Genomic DNA, 22657 nt, shown 5'->3' on the forward strand with positions numbered 1-22657 from the left:
GAATGTCACTTTTCCTGTAAGACTATTTTGAGGGCGTTTAGTTTATGGGTTTTGTACATGTGAGACTGGTAAAAGAATCCCGACCTGGAGACATAAAGCTTCCAAAGGCTGCACGTCCGTGGAACGCTTCTCTCTGCTTTGTCCTCCCGTATTGCGCTGAAGAGTTCAAGCCTGGCCCGAAGCACACGTGTGTGTGTTGGTTTAGGACAGATCTGCACAGGACACCTAAAGGCAGCACGTTTTGATTGCTGAAGTTAAAAATAGAACACACAGAAAACACATAAGAAAGAGATTAAATGTGGATGTGAAGTTTGCACCCATCATTTCTTGCAGAGAGATTTTTAAACCACCCCTGGCTGAACTGGAAGAAGTTACCAGCATTTCTAAAGAAATGGCTTATTGTGTGGTGACAGGCAACAAAGAAAAGCCCAAATAAATTAGCTTATCGTAACACTTAGTGCTCCTTTCTCCTCCGTGATTTTTATTCCTCAGATGTCAGTAGTTATGGTCTCCTTATCAGTGGTCCCACATTTTTTACTTATACATCCTGTACACATAATTTCGAGGATGCTACCAAACATGCCAGCAGAAGCAGCTGATTGCATTGCAAGTACCCGATTATGCAGAAGAGAGGTGATCTCTGTCTCTGGCAGATATGGAGAGGAATGCAAATGTGTCCCCCTGCCACAACAGTTTGACTCTCATGTAAAGGCTTCTTAAAACAAACAAAAAATCCCCATAAATAAAATTATGTACTTCCCTGAAACCAGAGTTGCAGGTATTTGTTAACAATTCAGCAAAGACTAGACAAGCAATCTTTTCTTGGTGAAGACAAACTAAAAGTGTATCAGAATCCTTTCCTGACTACTTTAAATTTTGGTGGAAAGACTCTTTTTTTTTTTTTTTTTTTTTTTTTTTGGCTATTATCTACACTAGCTCCATTTCCCATTCATCTGGATTTTGTAGGTGTTTCTCACAAAACACCTATGCACTCCAAGCCTTGGAGGTTTATTTTGCTGTCATTTCTCCTTTTATCTACATTTCACAGAAGTTCCTTTTCTACTTCTCTATCTCTGGCATCCTTCTGCAACAGGGTCATTTTTCTTTTTCTCTCTGCAATTTTTTTTTCTTAATTTCTTCTGGTTTCCTCTCCCTTTTTTCTTCCCCATCGCCCCAAAAAACCAAAAAAAATCTCTCTCTCTCTATTTAGGAGGAAGACAATATGTTACTCAGCTGCATGCTGGGGATAATGGTTTCCACAAACTCCCCCAGGTGTCCTGGGGTCAGCTGTGCTGCTGTCTCCCTTTTCTCATGCTAGAAACTTTTTCCAGTTAGGTCTGGAACCATTTCTTCCTTTCGGGAGCTGTTCCGCCTCTTAGCCTGGCCTGTGCAGATTTTCAGGCCACAGAATTTGATAGCCTGCAAGAGATGGGTGGGAGACTTGGGTATGTGTGCAGCAGTAGAAAAGAATAAAGATTACCTTCTTTCTTCTGCCCAGGGCTCTTTCATTAACATTTCTATGATATATCTTAATCAGCATATTTATGGCTTTAGGGTTCTTGTGTCTGTTATAGCCTTCTAAAGACAGTGATAAAACTTTATACATTGTACTATGAGAAACATTACATGCCCAGTCATTTTAGTAGGTTCAGAACGAATCTTGGTTTGTGAGCATTATATAAAGATCAAAGCCAATACCACAGCTAGTGAAGTTGGGAATGGGACGCTCGAATTGACTAGTACTGCCAACATCCAGTAGCTATTCTTGGATTTACAGAGTCTCCTCTTGAAATTTGAGTCTTGCAGGACATACAACATCCCTAGAGACCCAGAAGACTGGCTGGTTCGTTCTCTAAAAACACTCAACACAGTGGCACAGGTGTTAATATTGGCCTTGACACCAGCCTCTCAGGTGGAAAAGGGCTCCCTGGTGAAAGGGCAGAGAGAGATGTTTTCAATTATTATTTTTATTTTATTTTTAATTTTGCATTGGTCAGGAATGTGCCAGGAGAAGCAGGTGCGGAATGACTCTGTAGAGGCAGGAAACACTCCCCTAAACACTGGATGGAGTTTCCCATTGCTCTTGATTTGTCAGAGCTGCTTGATCTTTTGTTAGAAAATAAAAGGAAGATTAAGAAATATAGTATGAACGTGCCTATGCTGTCCATCCTAAGCTTTCTAATCATGTAGCCTCCACTATTGTAACTAATACTGTTGCTGTACTCTTGACAGCAATAATGATTTAGCACCAGCAAAGACAAGCTGCCAACATGCGGTTGCATTCTAGTGACCATAAAGTGTACGCCTGCCTTGAGGAGGAGTAGGCAGCGCATCATTTTTAGTGGCAATGACTGACTATGCTATAGAAATATTCCTATTGTACAAAGCGGCCTTGACTTGAAAAATCACAAATATTTTTATGTGACTGAATTCCGGTGATGAATTCTATTTGTCCAAATTTCTCTTTTAATATTTTTTAATTTTATTTTCAGAGGGTAACTTTTTGGCTCCTCTGTTGTAAGATTCCAATTACTAAACGTTGCTCAGGAAGGCTGTAAATCGGGGACATAAATGCATGGGACTTGCACATGGAAGGATCATCATAGTAAATGATGAGTAAAGTAATTAATCAAAAGTTCCTGACCTGGTGCTGACAGCCTGGGTCTGATTATAGGTCATGCAATACTTTCACATTTTTTTAATATATCCTTATTAGCAGTAATGAGATTCTTATTGATTTTTGAATTGCTTTGTAATCTCGTCATTTGGAGGTGTTTAGTGTTTCTAAGAGGGAACTAACTCAAATAATTTCCATCAGTGTCGTGTATGGAAGTGGGGTCTTTTTGCTGCAAGAAATGCTTCATTAAAATACCTGCTTTAAAGGAGGAATTACAAATAATGTTTTCCATTCTTTTGGGGTTACTGCAGTTGTGCCTTATGGAAGCTGTGGTTCAAGAATATAAGGACCATGCTTGAGTTCTCTCTCCCCATCTTTTCCACTGCCTTTCGCTCCCTCCTTTGTTTCCCCATGTCCTAATCATTTTATTCCTTTTTTCCTAATCCCCCACATACCAGGAAAAGATTAAGCTGATTACCTTTTCTGGCAGTTATTGAGTTTTTCATGGTATTCTGCCCTGTTCAGCAGTTGCCTCACTGCTGCTCCAGGACACGTTTCTGGTGACAGCAGCAATTCTGCAAAGCCAGTGACTGGTGGTCGCAGACACCAGTGCGATAATAAAGAAAGGCACCCTCAACAGAATCACAAAACTAAGGTTCATTATACTAAGATTCAATTAGTTCTTTAAACACAGAAACTGTGGTAGAACATACTGTACAAACCAGGATGACTGCCAAGTATTTATAGGCAATGCATTACCCGTTCCTGCTCATGCAATTAAGGTAACTGGGTTTCAATAGTCGCAGCTGCATAAAGCAGCTTTCGATCCTACCTAGGTCAGCATGAAGTAAGACCGCATTCAGTGCTAGTTTAGAAATTGTGCCTTTTTTTTTTTTTTTCCCCTGATATGAAGAATTGAGAAATTGAACACAATGTGTTTCATTTTGGAAACACAGAGGCTCCTTTTAAATTCCATCCAGGATAGCAAGGACTCAACACATCCATTAAAATCTGCACCTTCAAGATGATCAGATTAAACTCTTCAAGCAGTAGCTTTGGATAAAGCATTGGGTTTAGCCAGCATAATAAAAATCTATTAGTATTTTGGGAAAAATCCCAAACTGGGCCTGTTGTCATAACTGGTCTTCATAAAAAGTAGCCTAGTTTTAGCTTTTTTTCCACATCAGCTGGGAAAACCTGCTGGGTTTTGGGCACATCCTGCAGTTCTCTAATCAGTTGCTGAAATGTTTCCTCTTTCCTCTAGTTACACTCTCCAACACAAGTGTCTTTACACTGAGTGCTGTGCTGCTCTTTCTCTCCTGGAGTATTATCCCACTGAAAGAAACTCTGCTCTTTCCCCGCCACACAAATACTAAAGATCTGTTTGGCCTTTGGCGCTCCAGAAGTAAAAGCTCTGTCATTCTCAGTGTCCCCTGGATTCCTGCACTGCTAAGAAATTCTGCATTCCTCAACAACTTTACAGTAAATTGAATATTTTCTTGTCTGTATAAATGCCACTGGACTGTGGAGCTCACCTTGGCAAGAAACACAATAGAAACTTCACTGCATTGTTTTCTATACAGTGGCTGATTTTATCACAAGCTTTGCCGGAATTGCATCAATGAGCCCTTTTCCAATTTTGCCTCTTTACATTTTGGCTTTATGGTTTTCACTTGTATGAACCATGTAACCTTAGGAAGGACAGCCTGTAAAGACAAAGTAGCATTGATAAGGTATCAGTATGTTGCCAGAGTATTCTGGAGAATCACGTTTAGTAACTCTTTGTTACTCAAGGATCCTGGCAGGATGGGCAAATATTAATATTAAATAATCCAGTTTTGTAACTCTCTTCTCCCCCTAAAAACTAAATTAGCTATAATTCCCAGTTCAGCAAAGGACAAAAGGAGCTTCAGAAAGACATTCACAGCAAGGAAGCGGTGCAGCCAAAATTTAATTCCAATCCTCTTCTTCCCGCTGCCCTGGTTCACCGACCCCATGCTGAGCTTTGACCTCTCTTCCATGTCTCCCTTTTTAAAAAGCAGAAAGGACTTTTAATGCAGTGGTTTCCCATTTCAAAGAGCGATTCCCTTTAGATTTGCTCATGTGTTGCTTTAACAGGGAGGAAAATACAATGTGCTTGTTAAAGGGAGAGCTACAGAGTCAGGATTCTTAGGCTTTAGCCTTGATTTGGTTTTGATTCTCCACCTGTGAAACAGAGCAATGTTTAGTGATCCATGGCACAGAGTGTTACTAAGCCACTCGTAAGTATGGAAAATACCCCAAAATCTTAAAGACAAGTGCAAATGATTAATTCATTATTCAATCCACCATCCCACCAAATTGTCTCTTTGATAGAGCCTTAATCCAAAGTTTTATTAATATAAAAGCAATTATATTGCTGGCTTATCAGTAGCGTGAACGGAATGTTTCTTTTTCTTTCCTACTTGCAGTGCGGATGGTCCTTTCTCTGAAATCCTGCAGATTGATTTTGAAATTGAAGAGCTACCTGACTTACCTGGGGCCCAGCTCATCACATGGCAGGTAGAATATCCTGGAGACACATCATCTGATCTGGGAATCTCCAAGATCTACATAAGCCAGAAGGACCTGGTAGGAGTTCTCCCTTTGGCTATGGTAAGAAAATGTCTGGCATTCTGCAAGTTGTTAGTATTGCTTTACACCTCAAGCGTCTGGCAAATGCAAATGATCTGCTGACAGCGGGGGGGGCGGGACACAGAAAGTTTCAGCGCCTTCAGAAACAGATGCTGACTTCTGAAGTTTACTTCATTTAGCAGTGCAAGAGCACGAGGGGAAACCACAGGTTCCCATGGAAGCCACGGTCGTGCTCCTGTTGACCAACATGCTGACTTCTTGGAGGGAGCAGCTGATTTCATGGCATTTCCAGTATTCAGAACTCAGTCCAGTGTGCCGTATGTCTTACTTCAATCACAAGTACTCTTACATTTGGTCTAGTGTTTAAGGACTTCCTGAACCACACCTTTTCCGTTTTTGAATTCTAACTCCACATTAATTTAAAAGTGAGAAGAGAAATAGAAAACATGGCATGACTTCAGAGTAATTTTCTATTACCTTGGGAACACAAATTCCAGTACATAGCCAACAGTTCTACATAAATGCATTCAAGTGGGTTGCCTCGCTGTCACAGTGCAAAATATAGAGCCTGATTCTTTAGCCTTGTTCTTACCTAAACACACTCTTAGATGTCCAAATTCCAAGTACAAACAGAAATTTTGTGAGTTTCCTCTTCTCTCCCTTTTACATTCTTCATTGTTAGGGGTGAAGTACACTGATCTAAGGTCTGCTGAGCCCCAGTTTTGTTCTTAGGTAATCTCTTCAAAAATATTGACACATTATTATTTTGCACTCAAAGAAAGACAAAAGTCAATCTCAGAGCATTTGAAAAAATGTAACCTGGATGGTTACCTAGTGATAGCCAGTTAATGATGCCGTTATTGAAGGCTGAAGGTGTTCTCTGTACTTCCAGACTCGTGGAGCTGGCTATTACTGTTATTTACCAACTTTAGAACTACTCAGATTCTGTGATGATTTCACCAAAAATATTTCTTCTCTTTTGTAACGCCTCGTGTTTTTGTTAGCAAGGTGTATATCACAGCTGAAAGAGCTCTCTCCAGCTGGTATTGTGGCCATCTAACAAATCAGAGCTGTGTGACGAATCCCTTGGTTTTGCATGACTGTTTTCGTGGGCTGGTTCCTGCTCCTGAACACTGGGGGATCTCTTCTGGTTTGGCAACAGGAGAAGAGGCTTTCGGGTTTGGAGATGGGATCCTGATGTGCAGTCACGAGTTCTGGAGTATTGAGGGTTAAGGCTGTAGAGCTGATCTGATTTACATAATCTGAGATGTAGGGGGTTTTATTCACTCCATCCCTTAATGAAATGATAAAAGATTTCTTTTCTAGTGGTTCCAATGCTTGCAGAAAACACTAATTCTTCTCGTACATGCTCAAGATCCATGATTGCTTTAGTATCAAGTGATATAGTGGCAAAAAATAGTTCATAAGAACAATGATAGATTATCCTGGCAGTTGCTACAAATCAACTCACTCAATTTCCATTAAAAGATGAAAAAAAAAGGCCTGTTTTCCAGAAGTACAAAATTCTGTGCTCAAAGGTCACATGAAGTCTATAAAGTTATCAGGAAGTGGCATTTTATAAGGCAACAGGTGTTGGGATAATGGGTGAGAGAGAAAGCAAAGATAAATGGCACGGGTCCTCGTATTACTGACAGACTGGGAATAGTTTTAACCTTCTTTGCATTAACTGCAGTGTCAGGAAAGAAACTCTGGGGTATCACGAATCTCTAAATCTTCGTAGTACTTCACTTTGTCCTTCAGAAATGATGATTCAGGTGCCAGATCTTTCAAAATGTGGAACTTAGATTAGTTTGGTAAGATTTTCCTGTGATCTTAGCAAAGCCAGCTTGTAATTTACAAATTTAAAATAAAAAATACAATCTACTCTTCCATGTAGGAAGAACCACAATGAAAACAAAGTGTTATGTTATTTCTCTGTTTCTGGAGACCAGGGTTAATTTGAGTTAGTTTTACTGGGCTTCTTCACGGAATATGTAATTTCATGTTTAGAAGCACCAAACAGAAACGCTGTTGAATATTTCAATTACAGGTTAATTTGTCAAAAGGACAATTTTACTGCTTCAACATAGGCAGAGCTTTTTTTTTTTTTTTTAATAGACCAGCACACACCACCTCTGCACCATCTTTGTTTTCTGTAGTCTTTTCTGCAGGCTATTAAGGATTTGTAAATTGGAAAGCAGAAGATTGGCCAATTTAGAGCTTCCTGTTTTCTTTTATTGAGTTATAAAATGCTGCAATGGAAAGACTGGAATGTATCGCAGCGTCAGGACACGCTGGAAGTGCCTCCCCTCTGCTGAAGTTATAAGGACACTTGCTGTGCTCACCTTTCTCCAGCTTTTGAGACCTCTGCAGGGTCCTACACCAATAACAGCAACACAAATCACAGCAGGGCACTCAAGGATATTGATAAGAAAAGCTGTAGGGTGTTTTATAAAGGCTGATATGGTTGATTCTGGGTGGAGAATTCTGGATAAGGAATGCCAGAGGATTACCCCGTGGTAATTATTGAAAAATTGACACTTTGAAAAAAAAAAAAAAATCAGAAGTAAATAGTGAAGCAGCAAAAGCCTTCTATGTTGTCCTTTGCTGTCAACTAACGTACTTATTAATTATCTTTAAACATCTTTCTCTTAAAATTCACCTGTAATAATAGGGTATCCACTGAGACAGAAACTCTAGCACTTCTTAAGACCTTTGAAATATGATATTAAAAAGGCTTATGGTCCATTTGTTAATTAACTGTCTTGAACATGCTAAACTGCTGAGGTTTTCTGAGTTGAGGACCGGCAATGTAGTGTGACAGCCAGGGAGAATATATGCCTGAATCTCCTGGAATATGATATTATTTTTTATTGGCATCCTAAAGAATCAGCTTCCAGTTCCTACTTGCCTTCTCTCTGGTGTTCCTTCCCTGTTTTATTTCACTCTCATTTTGTTAGCTGATGAATAGCACAGGTTTAATCACTCAACTTGTACATTTGCTGCTATTGATTATTGTTGCTTTTTAAACATTGTCAGCTCTTTCATAATTGTGGTGTTCACCTTTTGTCGAACCTTAATGATTAGGTGAGGATGGGAGACAGACGAGCTCTGTAGCCATCTGTGTACATACAAGATAATCCCTGCTGAGAAAGGCAGAGGGCAGATATGACATGCTGGTAAATGGATAAATTGAAATCTGTTCTGTAAATAATAAAAATGGTGAATAATTAAATACCTGGGCTGGTTCTTAACTGAACCAGCTCTGAATTTGCAAATTACCTGTGTCCATGCCCTAAACCTATGCTATCTGTGCCCTTCCTCTATTTAATAATCTATTAATAAATCAGGGCAAAACACCTGTTTCATAAATCTCATAGGGATAGATGTTGGTCCCAGGGTTGATAAACCCATTATTGGTGATGTCTTTGACTAGAAAATACACTGCGTTTACTTTCTTCTACACGAAGAAAAAAAATATATGCAGGATGCTCAGTGTCCCTTCAGAAATTTCTTGAAAAGGTTGCAGGTTCCTGACCTTCATCTTTTGATAAATTGTTGTCTGAGTACAGGTTTTAGAATTATAAATCAGCAAGTTACTATTAAGGTCATCCTGGCTCACACAAAAGTAGTTGCCCTGGTGTTCAAAGCATTGTTAGGTTCAAAGATACGGATGTGGATGAGATGTTTCAGGTGGTGGTGGGACATGTGAAGCTGCTGAAGCAGCCAGGTGGTTGGATGATGAGCACCCTTGTGTATAAAAAGTCTGTGAATTTGGGTTGCTTTCCTGAGAATCCCCAGCTATAACAAACTGCCTTGTATCATCTGTGCAACTAGGAAACAGCAGAAAACTTTTGCCTTCCAGAGCAAGAATCCTTGAGTATTGCAAAGTCATGGTAACAGTGACTCTGGTTTACCGCATACCGGTCATGCTATTAATGGAGTATTAAATTTGGAGTTGATAACTCACCTTTGTTCTGCCCCAGAAGCCTCAAACTTGCTGGCACACAGGCCAGCCCGGCACTCGGGCAGGTGTCACCAGGGCTGGCCGGACCCGCTGCCTTCAGGCTTTATCAAACCGGGCTCCGGTTTGGGGCTTGCTGAGCTTTGTGCCCATGTGCCCGTAGAGTGCCTGCCTTTCCTTCTTACTGAACACACTGGGACAGCCCTTAGGTGTGTTTATAATCCAGTCAGCATCAGCCTAAAAATTAACGGTATTATTAGAGAACAGAAACGGACAGGAAGAAAAGATGGGATTTGAAACTTGATTAATGGTGCAGTGTTGAGATTGCAGTCGGCTTGGCAGAGGTAAGAATTCTTAAGACAACCTTCTGTCCCTCCCAGCCATATTTTAGCAGGAAAAGGTGGATGGTAAACAGTGAATTACAGACTTGTATCCGCAACTGAGCTTCCATTATCTCTCTGGTTCTGGTCCATTATTTATTATCCTTAAGCAGGTCAACATTGGCCTCCAAGACAGTCAAGTGAGGTGTGAGGCAGAGAGAGATTTAAATCAAATGTAGAAAAAAAACTCTGAGAAAAGACTCCTGATTTATGACAGGCTTAAACTTGAGTCAGTGACCAGAGTCTAGCTCATTACTTTGCAACAAACAGGTTGTAGCAAAGGCAAAGAATTATTTGTACGGAGGAGCCCCCGCCTGCCGAGCCGTCCGTGCTCCCAGGAACACCCGGACACTCAGGTCTGCCCTGCACAGCCAAGCTGTGTCGGTGCAGATCGAACTGACCTATTTTTAAGCTGCAAATGAAGGTTGTTTAAAGAAACGTGGGTGAGCTATTAAGAAGGATCACGTTATCCTTCATCTCAGGGAATTATGAGGTCAGTAACCTCCAGGACAGGGTCACTGGTAGTGGTGGAGCAAAATAACCTCTTAAACCAGCACCACCTCTTTTGCAATCTTCGTTACCACAGCTGTATGAAACACAAGTGGAATATTTATTTTACAAGGCCAGGCTAATAAAGTAGCTGTAAAAAGTAAATGTTCTCTTTATTTCTTGAATAGAAATATTTCATAATGTATGTAATGTGTGACAAGCTTCATGTTTAAGATGATATTTTGTGAAAAGTTCCGTTTTGGTACATCCTAGCACCGTTATCAAAGCAAAATTGACTGTAAACTCGTTCTCCCATTGCAGATGAACATGCTCTTGTCCTCAGACCCACTAGAGCCGTTTTGGCTTGTCAGAAGTTATATTTATGGCAGTCATATTAAATAAATTGTATCCAAAACCTGAACACCAGTTTAACATTATACCTTTTAGATAATTTATTATTTCAACTTGCTCCTGATGTTCTTTATAAAAATTTAACAAAAACGTTGACAGGAAGTAAACTGCTCTACATACCATCAGCGTAAGAAGCTGGATAAATAGACCAAATAAATAAATAAAATCAATTGCTGCAGCAAAGAGGCTATCTATTGTTTCTGTATTAAATTTATTTCTTGTAATTACAGGAATCAGCTGTCATGGCAGTGCCAGCCACTGCTGGATTCAAAAAATGCTTAGGGTATTAATGCCCTTGTAAATATATGTATCTGAAACATTTTGATTTTTAGCTGATGCTGTTAATATTCTGTTAGAGACTGGATGTGTAGCTCAGACTCAGCTACCTGAGTGCTCAGTGCTGCGCAAACATATTTAATTATAGCCTCACCCTGAAGAACTCCGAAGCCAAACAGAAAAGACTAAATATAAAAACAGAAAGAAAATATCCATCCCTTCTCACAGGGTTCTGCCCAGCAGCACACATTCATTCTGGGGTTGAATATGATATCCAGATCTTTCTTTTGCTCTGTTGTTTCGAGCTGAAGGCCTCTTACCTGGTGGCTGAAATTCTTGCTGTCAGTCCCATGATGGAACTTTGCACTGTGTGTTACTGCATTTCATTCCATTGCTTTGCCCTGAATCTCTGTTTTTATCTGGTGGTTCTTATTGAATAGTTCAAACTTCTATATTGACAATGGCTCCCAAACTGATACCGTTGGCAAATTTCGGTATTAGCCTGCTTGGTCTTGTTCTAGAGTCATTACTGACAGCAATTGAAAAAAAAAAAAAAAAAACCTGTCCTTAGGCTAATTCTGGAATATTATTGTATCAGCTCAGAGGAACAGGGTGTCTTACAAACTGTGGATCTCGCAGTTTTGCCTGGATCGCTCTTTGGTTTGGTTCTCTGTGGTTCAGGCAACTTTGACAGGAGGGATGTTGTATTCACAAGCTTGTTGATCAGTCGTTCTGTGATGAGTGAGTCAGATTAGATTCTGTTTCACATTCTAATAACTGTAGCGAGCCTGTATAGTTAACAGAAGAAAATGTTTCATCCAGTAAACACGTAATAATCTGTTATGCTTCAGAAACTAATTGAATCACAGGTATCTGAAGCTACAAGACATTTTTCCCATTTGTAGATGTCAGTTACTTGTGTTTTTTCAGAGCACGTGATGTTGGCACCCGTCTGTGCCCGAGGGCCGGACCAGGCAGCCGAGCAGCCCTATGGAGTGCGCCAGGTCCGGCGTTCCTACGGGCCTGTGTTCAAGAACGGAATGGACTCAGTTCATGGGGTTCCTGTATAGGGGTCCTTTTCCAACTAGAATTGCCGGTTAAAAATGACTTGGCTTGGTCTTCAACTTACTATCATTATTGCTATTACGCTAAACATTGGCCTTGCTCTGGCAGGCCTATATTGTCTAACGACCAACAAATTGACAGATGCGTGAGTCACTAGCATGTCACATTTTGTTTTGTACACAGAATGAAATGAGAAAATAATACAAGCACTTGGCAATCAAAGGTGACTTATCTCCAGATTCCAACAGATGCCATGGTCTTTGGATTTTTCCTTCCAGAATTAATGACAGTCCCTGGGGTTCTTAACATTCGAAAAAACAAGCAATAGCTCTTTCCTTTTACAATTAGACATTTAGTTGACCTGTGGAGCATGCAATGAAACAGTAACTGTGTTCATTGCAACATCATTGTAGACATTTTGCTACTTAAATTTCCAAGCAGCGAAAACCATTAAGTAGGTCTTCCCATTGAATCCAATTCTTTTTCTGCCATAGGTTACTACAGGCTCATAGGAAAATATCTTGGTGGTGTTGTTGCTGAAGACAAAAGGTTAGAAATCTCGGGTTTGTATGTGGAGCTGCGGTTGCTGGCTGACTAATACTGTAATCACCTGCAATAATAGAAAGCAACAGTCACCCAGTTTTTGTCTGAGGAGGGGAATGAGTAATGAGGGCTTGGACTGGCTGCTGGCAAAGCTGCTGAGAGCCACACAATTTGACGTGGAACATCGAAAATTGGGTTCCCTAGAGAAGCAGGAACAAACACAAAGATGTTTTTCTTACGAATTAAAGCCTAAGAAAAATAGCTTTGCATAATAACTGCAGTTCTTTCTTAAGCACAAGTTACATGTGTTTTTCTTGATTAGACACTTGCAGTTGAACTGGGTTGAAACAAGCCAAATCCGTCAGCCCTGATAGTCTTTCTGTGTTGCTGAGAAGCTGCATGATGCTACAAAATGTAGAAGGACCAGGAAAACATGGCACAATTTAGAGCAAGTTTCACCCAGAACTTGTCCTTGCTTCAATGGATGCAAGATTTAAAGGTCTTTGCCCATTTTCACACTGCTGTAAAGCCATTGGTGTTCAAAATGCTATGAGTTTAAAAGCGAAATAATGTGGTGGTGAACTGAGTTTTCAGAGTGAAGTTCTTGTAAATATTTGATAATTTGTGTGCAGCCCAGTTTCAGAGAGCTGAAAGGGGCCTCATTTTCAGTAGATAAGTGCTTTGAATGATTTTAAAGTCAAGATGTCTTCAGATGTCTCACCCCGAGTGGCCAGAATCAGCAGTAATCACTGAAAATATTGCACCACCTAATATGGATTATTTTTCTGATCTTTCATATCTTTATGTTAATCAAACTCAATATTAAAGGAATTTCAAAAGTTTGGGTTTGGTTTGGGGTTTTGTTGTTGGTTTGGGTTTGCTTGTTTGGGTTTTTTTGTTTGGGTGGGGTTTTCTGTGTTGTTAAAATGACTAGGGGTGGTGTTTGCTTACTTTTATTGAAATACACTCAGATTGAGTTTGCAGAAAACAGATTACTGCCTTCTGTTCCTTTTTTTGTTTCCTGTCAAGTTTCCCTCACAGGATTTTGTAACACAATGCTGCCATACCGCAGAGTAGGAAATACTGCAAAACAATCTTTTATTCTGGCTGCTAAATTGTTTTCACTGAAAGTTTTCTTCTCTGCTCAGATTGGGCAAACCTGGTCACATCGGGATCCAGAGTTTACAGTGATTTAAGAACATTCCTTCAAATATCTACTCGTTGAAGTGGGGTGTGTGCGTGTCCCCTATTTCTAAGCAGAGAACCGTAAGAGCTGGTGGAATCACAGAGCAGCTGAGGTTGAGGAGGGGTCCAGCCGTTCCCTGGTCCAGTGTCCTGCTCAGAGCTGCTTCCTCTGGGCTGTGTCCACTTGAGTCTTGAACACCTCCGAAGATGGAGATCTCACAATCTGTCTGGGAAAACTGTTTCCGTATTTGATCACCCTCGCGGTAGTTTGTTTTTTCATGTATCCAAATGGAATTTCTCATGTTTTCACTTGTATCCTGTGCCTCTCATCCTATTGCCACGCAAGCCTGAGAACCATTTGGCTTCATGTCTTCCATGTCCTCTGACCAGGTAGCTGTAGAGAGCAGTGAGGTCTCTCATTTGCCTTCTCTTCTCGAGGCTGAACAGGCCCAGCTCTCTCCACGTCTCCACGTCCTTGATGTTCTCCAGCCCTCGACCAGTTTGGTGGCCCGGCGCTGGCTCCAGGCTGTCACCATCCGTGGCTTGAGCTGCAGCCTCCGTTGGTTTCCCACCTCTTAACTGATGTGGTTAGGAAAAGATTTTTCCCTTTTGGCATAATGAAAGGGATGCTGCCTTAATTGGTTCCCTTCAGATTAGTGATTTGAATAAAACATAGCTGAAAAAGAAGCAGCAAATTTCTCCCTGCTGAAACAGATCCATCACCACCGCGGTGCTGCTTGAGCAAAGCGGGCGGGTATCACTCTTTTTAAGCTGACATTATTTTTAGATGTGTTTTGTGATTCTGAGGTACCATTTGGGGGATGGGGGCTTCCCTTTTTTCTTTTTAGGATTAAAGCTTTTGAAATTATTTATTTACGAGCCATGAAAATCTCCCCAAAATGGATTTTAACAAGTGTGTAATTGGATAATTTGACAAACTGGTTAGCTGAAGCCCCAGAGATCAGGAATTACACTTCACTACAGAGTAGTCGTTCTTCGTGTGGAATTAATTAGATTTCCCCTAGATTACAAGTAGTCAATTAAGAGAATTGTCTGATTTTCCATCCTCCTTTTAATTGCCAGCCAGTGGTATCAAGAATTCCCTTTTTTACGTGAGATGTCCTCAAGAGGCAGAATGCCAGAAAGAGAAAGACGGACCATGGATTAAACGCTGGCCCAGGATTCAGAAGAAGTGCCCACTGGCTTTGTGTGAGACTTTGACTCACCTTCTGAAGGACTGATTATCTGTTGGGCCCGAAAGCTGCTGGGTTCATGGGAGACAGACGGCAGAATGAGGGCAGGTTCCTCATCAGGTGGGGGTAATGTTTTTCAGCGACCTCGCTAAATCAAGCAACACTTATCTTCTCCCTCACCCCACTCTTGACTGGGTTAGTACAAATGTCTGTGCAGCTGCTCAGAGCTGAGCCGAGGACCTGAGCTTGGCTAAAAACAACCATTCTTTCTTTTTCTTGGGTCATTCTGAACCCAGCTCTGGTCCCCGTTTGCTTCGTCACCTGCCCATACAAAAGCAACAGCGGCACAATCCAAGGAGGGGTTAAAAAACTGGAGGCAGAAGCCACTTCAGTTTCGTGGCTCCCGAAATGACAACTTCAGGAACAAATATTGGCAACAGCCTAAAAGATCTGGAGGCAAGCTTCAGTGTTGTCGTATGTGGACACAGATGGGGCCTGGAGAGCTGGGCAGGGTGAAGAGCCCTCTGGCCTGGTCCAGGAGCAGGGACTGGGCACACAGCACTGCAGGCCTTGCTTTTGTGGTGATTTTTGTTATTTTTATTTTGCTTTGGAGCTGTGCAAAAGGAATTTGACGAACTGGATTTATGTGCGGGCTGTTTCTGAACCTGAAAGCAAACGTACAAGATCCTTGGTCTCGTACCTCCTCTTTGGAGTGGCTTTCTGCGTGCGATGGCAATCGGCAAAGGAGGAGCTCAGAGCAGGAAATAATTTTGTTTAGACAGGGAGGGATAAAGCAGAGCAGACGGTGATTCAGATGGACGTCTGACTCATACACCGTGCCTCCTGAGGCTTTTCTTGATATAAGGGTCCTTACAATGTGTCTAGGGAGAAATTCAGTCTGTGGACTGTGCAGAGGGATATTTTCAGGTGCTACTAAGTGTTGGCAGGAGGAGCAATATGAACATGGGCCTGTTCACCTTGGAATAAGGGCAGTAGAAATTTGTCTGAAAGTAGACGACACGGACCCGAATCACCTAGCAGTAAGATCCCAGAATTTAATGTTTACTGAATGCAGAGAAAATAAAATTATAAGGGGACATTTTTTTCATTTTTCTTGTGTAGGCATATAAGAAATGTAAATGTGAAATAAAACCAAATCGGTTTCTTTTTCATACCACTTACTAGTAGTTCTATCATGAAATTACAGAACCACTGCCCTGCAGTAGGATTCTAGAAAATTACTACCCTGGAGATACAGTAGTTACAGTTCAAAGTGACTTTTTTTCTGCAATGCTAAACTTCTATTTCCTAAACTTGTCAGCTCCAAACAGTGTGCAAGTTGGTATTTAAACCGCTCTACACCGTGCATGAAAATCAGCCCTGACTATTTGAAAATAGATTGCAGGACTTTCAAATATTCAAACCAGCGGTAAAACCCAATAATTGTTAAAATATATAGAAAAGTAGTTCGTTTTCGTAAAGAACAGCAATACACCATAGTGATAAATCTTTTCATTGAAATTCATACTAAAAGTCCCGAATTCTGCTTGTAATATTTGTGAAGCAAATTACCTTTGAATTTAAAAATAATTCTCCTTGTTTCAGTGGAATAAAGGTGCATTGTTTTCACATATGTATTTTCTCTTTGATCTTAGAAAGTTGTCAGGAAATGGAGTTAAGTCTCCTTGTCGTAACTGGGTACAATCTAATATATGTATATAGCTCTTTGCTGATTTGCTGATAACAGGAACCAATAAAAAAAATAAAAAGCTTAGACATGAGGGGAAAACAAAGGATTTCAGCATTTAAAACAGAGAGGAAAGAGACTGAACATATGTAAAAATATGTAAAAGTATACATCTAATATTGTCATAAACAAAACCAGAACAGATCTGCATTGCAGCTGGCATCCGAGAAAACCAGAGCTCTCCTACTTTCAGAACTTGGTTGAGCAAATGCAGTAAAAGCGAATGTCAAATGTTGTCATTTAAGGGTGTGTTTTGTTCTGTGGTCTTTTAAATGGTTTATTAATTTATTGTTATAAAAAACCTAGATTTTTTAAACTTGGCTTTCTGAAGCAATTTTCAGTTTGCTTTGTGTCCGAGCCCCAGTCTGTGTTCCCCTGGCTTCTATAGAATCAGTGGAAGGTCTTTAGGAGAAAGAAAAAGTACAGTTCCGGTTACTTTTGTTTCTAGTGTACCTTTTCTATATTAAACAGGGCAGATGTACATAAAGAACGAGAAAGTGTATTGTTGTATTCAGCCACATGTACTATTCTGTGAGTTTGAAGATATTTGCTCGCTTCTGTTTTCCTTTCCATCTGTCTCCACAGCCTTGTTCCACAGTCTGCTTTCTGAGGCAGAGACTGCTTTATATATATTATTTATGCATAGCGTCCATAACAACATGGCTTTGATTTCAGTTGGATATGCTGGGTTACAATATAATGCTAAGAATAATATATGAGCAAGCTCAAGTAATGGAGAATATCTGCCGTTTTTTGCAAGGGGGCTCGAAGAAGTAATTTAGGACACTGTAATTATGAGACCTGGTGAACAGAATGTTGCTAAGATTCTGGATTCTGAACAACCACCTTATGTGGGGGTCAGGGAAGCCAAAACCTTCAAAATAGTTTCAGCTTTTTGTCATTGTCTGACACAGAAATGTGGCAATATTGCAGTCTGACATTTTGTTTGTTTGTTTTGCTTTTGAAAAATCCAGGTGGTCGGATCACTCTGCTTGTCCTCAGCCTGGTCCAACACAGGGCTGTCCTGTGCTGTCTGCTGGCATCTCTACTAGGAAAGAGAAACAACACGATTGGTAGTTAGGCAGGGATTTTACCTTCTCCCTTTTAGGAGGAAGATGTGCTAAGTTAGCCTGGTTTTGTGACATTTCTGTTTAAAAGTGCAGCGAGATACAAAAAGAGAACGGGTTTCCAGCTAAAAGAAATGATTCTTCCTCCAGGATGAACTCGGCCAAATTGTGGAGGCAGAGGAGAGCAGGGGTTCTGCAGCACAGCCTGAGACGCTGATTTCTGACATCTCAGCAGCTGAGAATGAGGTTGAGCTGTATAGAAACTGAGGTTTTGTTAATGGTTGGGACTGTAAGTTACAAAGAACTGGGCTAATAATGGGAAAAGCTTGGGAAAGCCCTGCACAAAATATTTTCCTTTCGCTTCCATACATCCCAATAAACCAAATTAAGAAAACAGGAGGAAGCATCATCAGGGACCTCTTAGGAGATCGAGGCAGCAGATTTTACTGCCTTGTAAAAGAAAGAGGATACGGTTTTCTATTTCTCTTGATAAAATTGCACAGGGACATCAATGAAGGATACAAAATAATCTGTGGACAAACTCAAAAATTTCAGAGTAAGGGAAGAACTGAAATAGTTTTTCTTCATTTGCCATTTTTCAGAGGCACTGAGGTTTCTGTCTGGGGCTCTGTTACCTTTCCCTGTCTGTTACTGGCAGAGTCTGAATAAAACAGAAGCCGGCACTCTTCCAGAGACCTTGAATGCTGACCTGAAAATTCCCTCTGGGTATTGTGCAACCTGATAGCCAGGGTTTTGTATTGCCAGCAAACCACCCATTGACATGGTTGCTATGCTTGAGTGGTCCTGCACGCCCGTGTACACAGCTGGGCGGTTATCTCCTCTGCAACATCTGGCTGGACACAAAGTGCCCTCGCTCCTTCGGGAGCTGGGTTTGATCCAGCACTGAGAACATCGCCCACCTTGCTGTGCTGCTGCTCCAATCGCGTGCTCATTTTCTATTGATGTCCTTCTCAGATTTACAGAATTTCATGTTACTTTCTGGAGTGGCCAGTGTGGAGGTGCTTTAAGCTTCAATGAGTTTCTCATAGTGGGTTTGGTCTCTTTGCAATAAGGACTTCATAGACCAGATCTTAATTGTAAGAATTCTTGCTGCTGCTGTCTGAAAACAGTTAGTAAACATGAAAAAAGACTTAACAACTAGCTAAACTACTAGTGAACCAGTGGCATGTTGTGGTAAGGTGTCTGTAAATACATGAGCTATTTGTTTATGTCTATAGATGTTTGTAGATTAACGAAGTAAAGGCTCTTTTTGCTATTGCCCCAGGTGAGAAGGCAGCTATGTTTTTAAAGAGCAGTTTGACTGTACGAACACAGCCGTGGTTTCTGCTGGTAGAGCTGTATCAGGATCTTCCTGCCACTTTTCATACACTTGAGCAGCATATGTGACAGAACGGTGTTGTGCAGGTCTGTACTTCATAATTCTAACATTGGCCAGCCTTAGAGGAAGTAAAAATGAATTTATCCATAAAATAACCAGGATATTTATATGCGGTCACAACAACACTGAGTAATTCTATCAAAATGCAGCCGTTCCTAACCCAGCCGACCCCTCTGTGCTCCCCTTCCTCACCCGTGTGACAGGGAGACCGAGGGGGTTTTGTTCCTCTCTTCTGAAGCAATACAAGTTTCAGTCAAATAACATTTGTCAAGCAGTTTGAATTCCTCCAGCAGACATTTGGCAACTGCTGAAAACAGAAGAGTTTGGATGCTCTGATAAACGGAATCCACTAATTGCTGTAAGTCCATCCCTGTCCTCCCAGTGCCCTCTGCTGGGTGGCTTCTCTAACCTTCCCTTGGACATCACCTCCTCACACCTCAGTGTCTGCAACACACCTGGGAATATCTTGTTGGTTGCTTTCTCTTGCTTATCTGTTTTGTAGTATTGCAGACAGAAGAAATGATGCCCAGGCACGCCCTGTCAAAATTCACTGCGTGCACTAGAAAATGTATATTTGCATAATTCCTTTAGTAATGGTAATTAATGCACAGAAAGGACTGGGCGGGAGCAAGGAAAAGGAAGGATGGGAATAGGACAGTAGCTGAAGTGTGCCCTCCTAACAAACAGACGTTTAGAAATATCTGCCACTGGGCTCTTATCTCCTTTTTTTTTTTTTTCTTTTTCTTTCTTTATTTCTTTCTTTAAGTGGATTAATCAAGTGTCGCTTCACGGACATGTCGCTCAAAGAAAGCATTGGAGTTATTTCCACCAGCCCCGTTGGAAGGTGGGATGAGAGAGCACCAGCCTGGCACCCCAGGAAGCAGCCGGGAGCACTGGTCATCCCCCTCCCTCCAAATCCCCACAGGAATTTCACATTCCTCTTCCTATTTAAGAATGAAAAGCACTTGAGAAACCTGTCCCTGTTTTGCTGGATGTAGGTGGGAAAAGCTTTGCGTGATTTTGAGGTACATCTGGACAGTGGTTTGGTATAGGCTGGTGCTGCCCAAAACCATGGAAGGTTTTGGATCAGCAGCTTTGGTTTGGGCTGTAGTTTCATGTTTCACTTCGGACATTTGACAAATAACTTCAAATGTCAACAGAAGAAAAACTGCTGTGGAAAACAAGTGTTGGTCCAACTGCATCTCATGCAAACGCTGCACCTTGTCACTGTATCTTTGAGGGCTGTGAAAGAAGAAAACTGTCTGTTAATGGGCTCCAATTGGTTTTATTCAAAGAAAGATAGATCTCTTTGTGGCCAAAGAGCAGCATTTGTTTTGTTGCTTCTTTTTGTCTCTGATGCTTTTTCCACAAACACTCTCGGCTTTGTAGTTGAAACTCAGGAGAGAAAGCCAAAGTGAACGTTTCACACCTTGCTTGCATAAACGGTTCATATTGTTGGAAAAATCCCCACCATTGAGCAAATGTATTTATGTAACGAGAGACCCACAGGAGCTGTACTACTATGTGACTACAATTCTTTATGGCTGCACAAATTGCTTGCAGCTTGCCTCCTCTAAGCTGTTCACCGGGCATTAGAGAAAAGGATTGATTTTCAGAATTCACTGGAAAGAAATGAAAATGAGTTTATTAATAAAGGTGTCAGTATAAGAGCTCTGAGCCACAGGCATATTGACTTGTTCTTGCACCTGAGCATATCTATAGGCAGACTATCAGCTTTTTGTCTTGCTTACACTCCAGTCAGAATCATTCCCATTTGATGAGTGCTTTTGTGAAGAAAACGGTGCCCTATTTCTGTCCTGGGTATCAGTGTAGAAAGGTATGAAAAGATCATCAGGTGATCTTCAAAACATATTAAACATAATTTTCCGTTCGTAAATTGTCTGCGTTGAAGAAATGAATTGGAACATACAGCGTTTAGCAGTTCCCTGTGTCTGTATATTTGTTACATTTTTATTACTATTTCTAATACAAAACCAGGACAAACAGTAGTACTTAATGTTTCTCTGAATATGTTTGCAAAGTGTAACAACTGTAGTCCAGCCTTGGCTTGAGAAAGGTTTGCTGCTGGGTCACAGCTGAAAGAGAAAGGTAACGTGGCGGGGAAAAGGGGGCGGCCAAGGAAAGATGCATTTGCACGTAGATGTCGTTATTAATTTGTAGAGTATTTCTTCTCATTTCTCTCTCACAGCTTTTCAGAGTTGCGGGTGATTTGTTGCCTTTGGGCACCAGCTGGACGCGGGACGAGCCTGGCAGGGGGTGCGGCTACGGGGGCTTCATAAACAGCCTCCAAAGGACCCGCCAGAGCTGCGAAAGAGGGATCACCCGATTTTGTGTTGCTTTGTGTTTTGAATTTCTTGGTACCCTTGGCTCTGTGGAAGAGCTGATGGCACTGTTAGCACCCTGGGGGTAGGAATAGCTTTAATGGCCCTGAGCGGTGTTACCTGGGGACCCCTCCAGCTCCCATGGGCCCAGGAGCCCCATTTCAGCTCAGCCCAGGCCAGTCAGTGCTGCCCCACAAGCACCAAACGGGATTGCATAGCTTGATTTTTATAACCATGGCTAACTCACCTGCAGCAAGCACCGCTGAATCTGATGAAAACTGCTGTTAGAGACATCTAAATGAAACATGATTACCACAGCTTTCATTGCCTTTTTCTGTAACATTTAGTAAATGGATAAAACTGTGGTTTCTAGTGTGCAAGAAAATTGTAGCTATATAATTAATGGAGACTTGAATGTGTTAGAAGAAAAAAATTGTTTTAAAAGTTTGAAGTTGGTCATTTTTCTTGTGCTGGCAGCGTCATTCATGTTGTTTCTTGCCAGTGGTATTCCATATGAAAACGTGAATTGAGCTTCAAATGTGTTTGTATATTTGTTGCATTTTTATTACTATTTCTAATATAAAACCAGGACAAACAGTAGTACTTAATGTTTCTCTGAATATGTTTGCAAAGTGTAACAACTGTAGTCCAGCCTTGGCTTGAGAAAGGTTTGCTGCTGGGTCACAGCTGAAAGAGAAAGGTAACGTGACGGGGAAAAGGGGGCGGCCAAGGAAAGATGCATTTGCACGTAGATGTCGTTATTAATTTGTAGAGTATTTCTTCTCATTTCCTTAAAAATTTGGATCATTATCTGTGTTTTCAGTTATAAAACAAATGCTACTGCATATGTTATTTTTATAATTAGCTTTAGTTATTTTTTCAGGTTCTTGTAGTCAGTGCTGGCAACAGATCTTCTGGGACTGGCATTTTGTAGATGAGGTTTCTGTACCAATACTTGTGGGATGTCATTAAAGGGTTACAAACACAGTTTGGCTGCAAGGAATTTGATTAGTGAAGCAATGCAGGGTTCAGTCCAGCCAAGCAGTGCTGTTTGGCGTGCACAGCACTGAATGCACATATTGAAGGCTCTTGGAGGGCATGAACTGTGACCTGAAAATATCCTTATTGTTTAAATATACTTTGCATCTTTGTTTTAAAAAGCAAAAATGAACATGTGGAATGTTTCTCTGGAGCATAGCCGGAGAATAGATTGGAGGATTCAGAGCATGTGAAATCCATTTCTAGAGTATATCGATAAATACACTGTTCTTTCTTAGTATTCTTAAATGGACCATATTGAAAGACTGCACCAATAAAATCCTTCATTTATGCAGGCAGAATAGGTAATTACACTCTGCAATGCCTG

At 41.0% G+C, this 22657-nt stretch overlaps 1 protein-coding gene across 1 annotated transcript in view; it reads left to right on the forward strand.

Moving 5' to 3' along the window:
• Positions 1–22657, forward strand: part of TMEM132D (transmembrane protein 132D) — a 220088-nt gene that overhangs the window by 129803 nt on the left and 67628 nt on the right. The window contains exon 4 of the mRNA XM_065646455.1: positions 5068–5251. Within this exon, the coding sequence (XP_065502527.1) occupies positions 5068–5251 (184 nt within the window). The remainder of the gene's footprint in view (positions 1–5067; positions 5252–22657) is intronic.

Source organism: Caloenas nicobarica, chromosome 16 (assembly GCF_036013445.1).
Source record: "Caloenas nicobarica isolate bCalNic1 chromosome 16, bCalNic1.hap1, whole genome shotgun sequence".
NCBI lineage: Eukaryota > Metazoa > Chordata > Aves > Columbiformes > Columbidae > Caloenas > Caloenas nicobarica.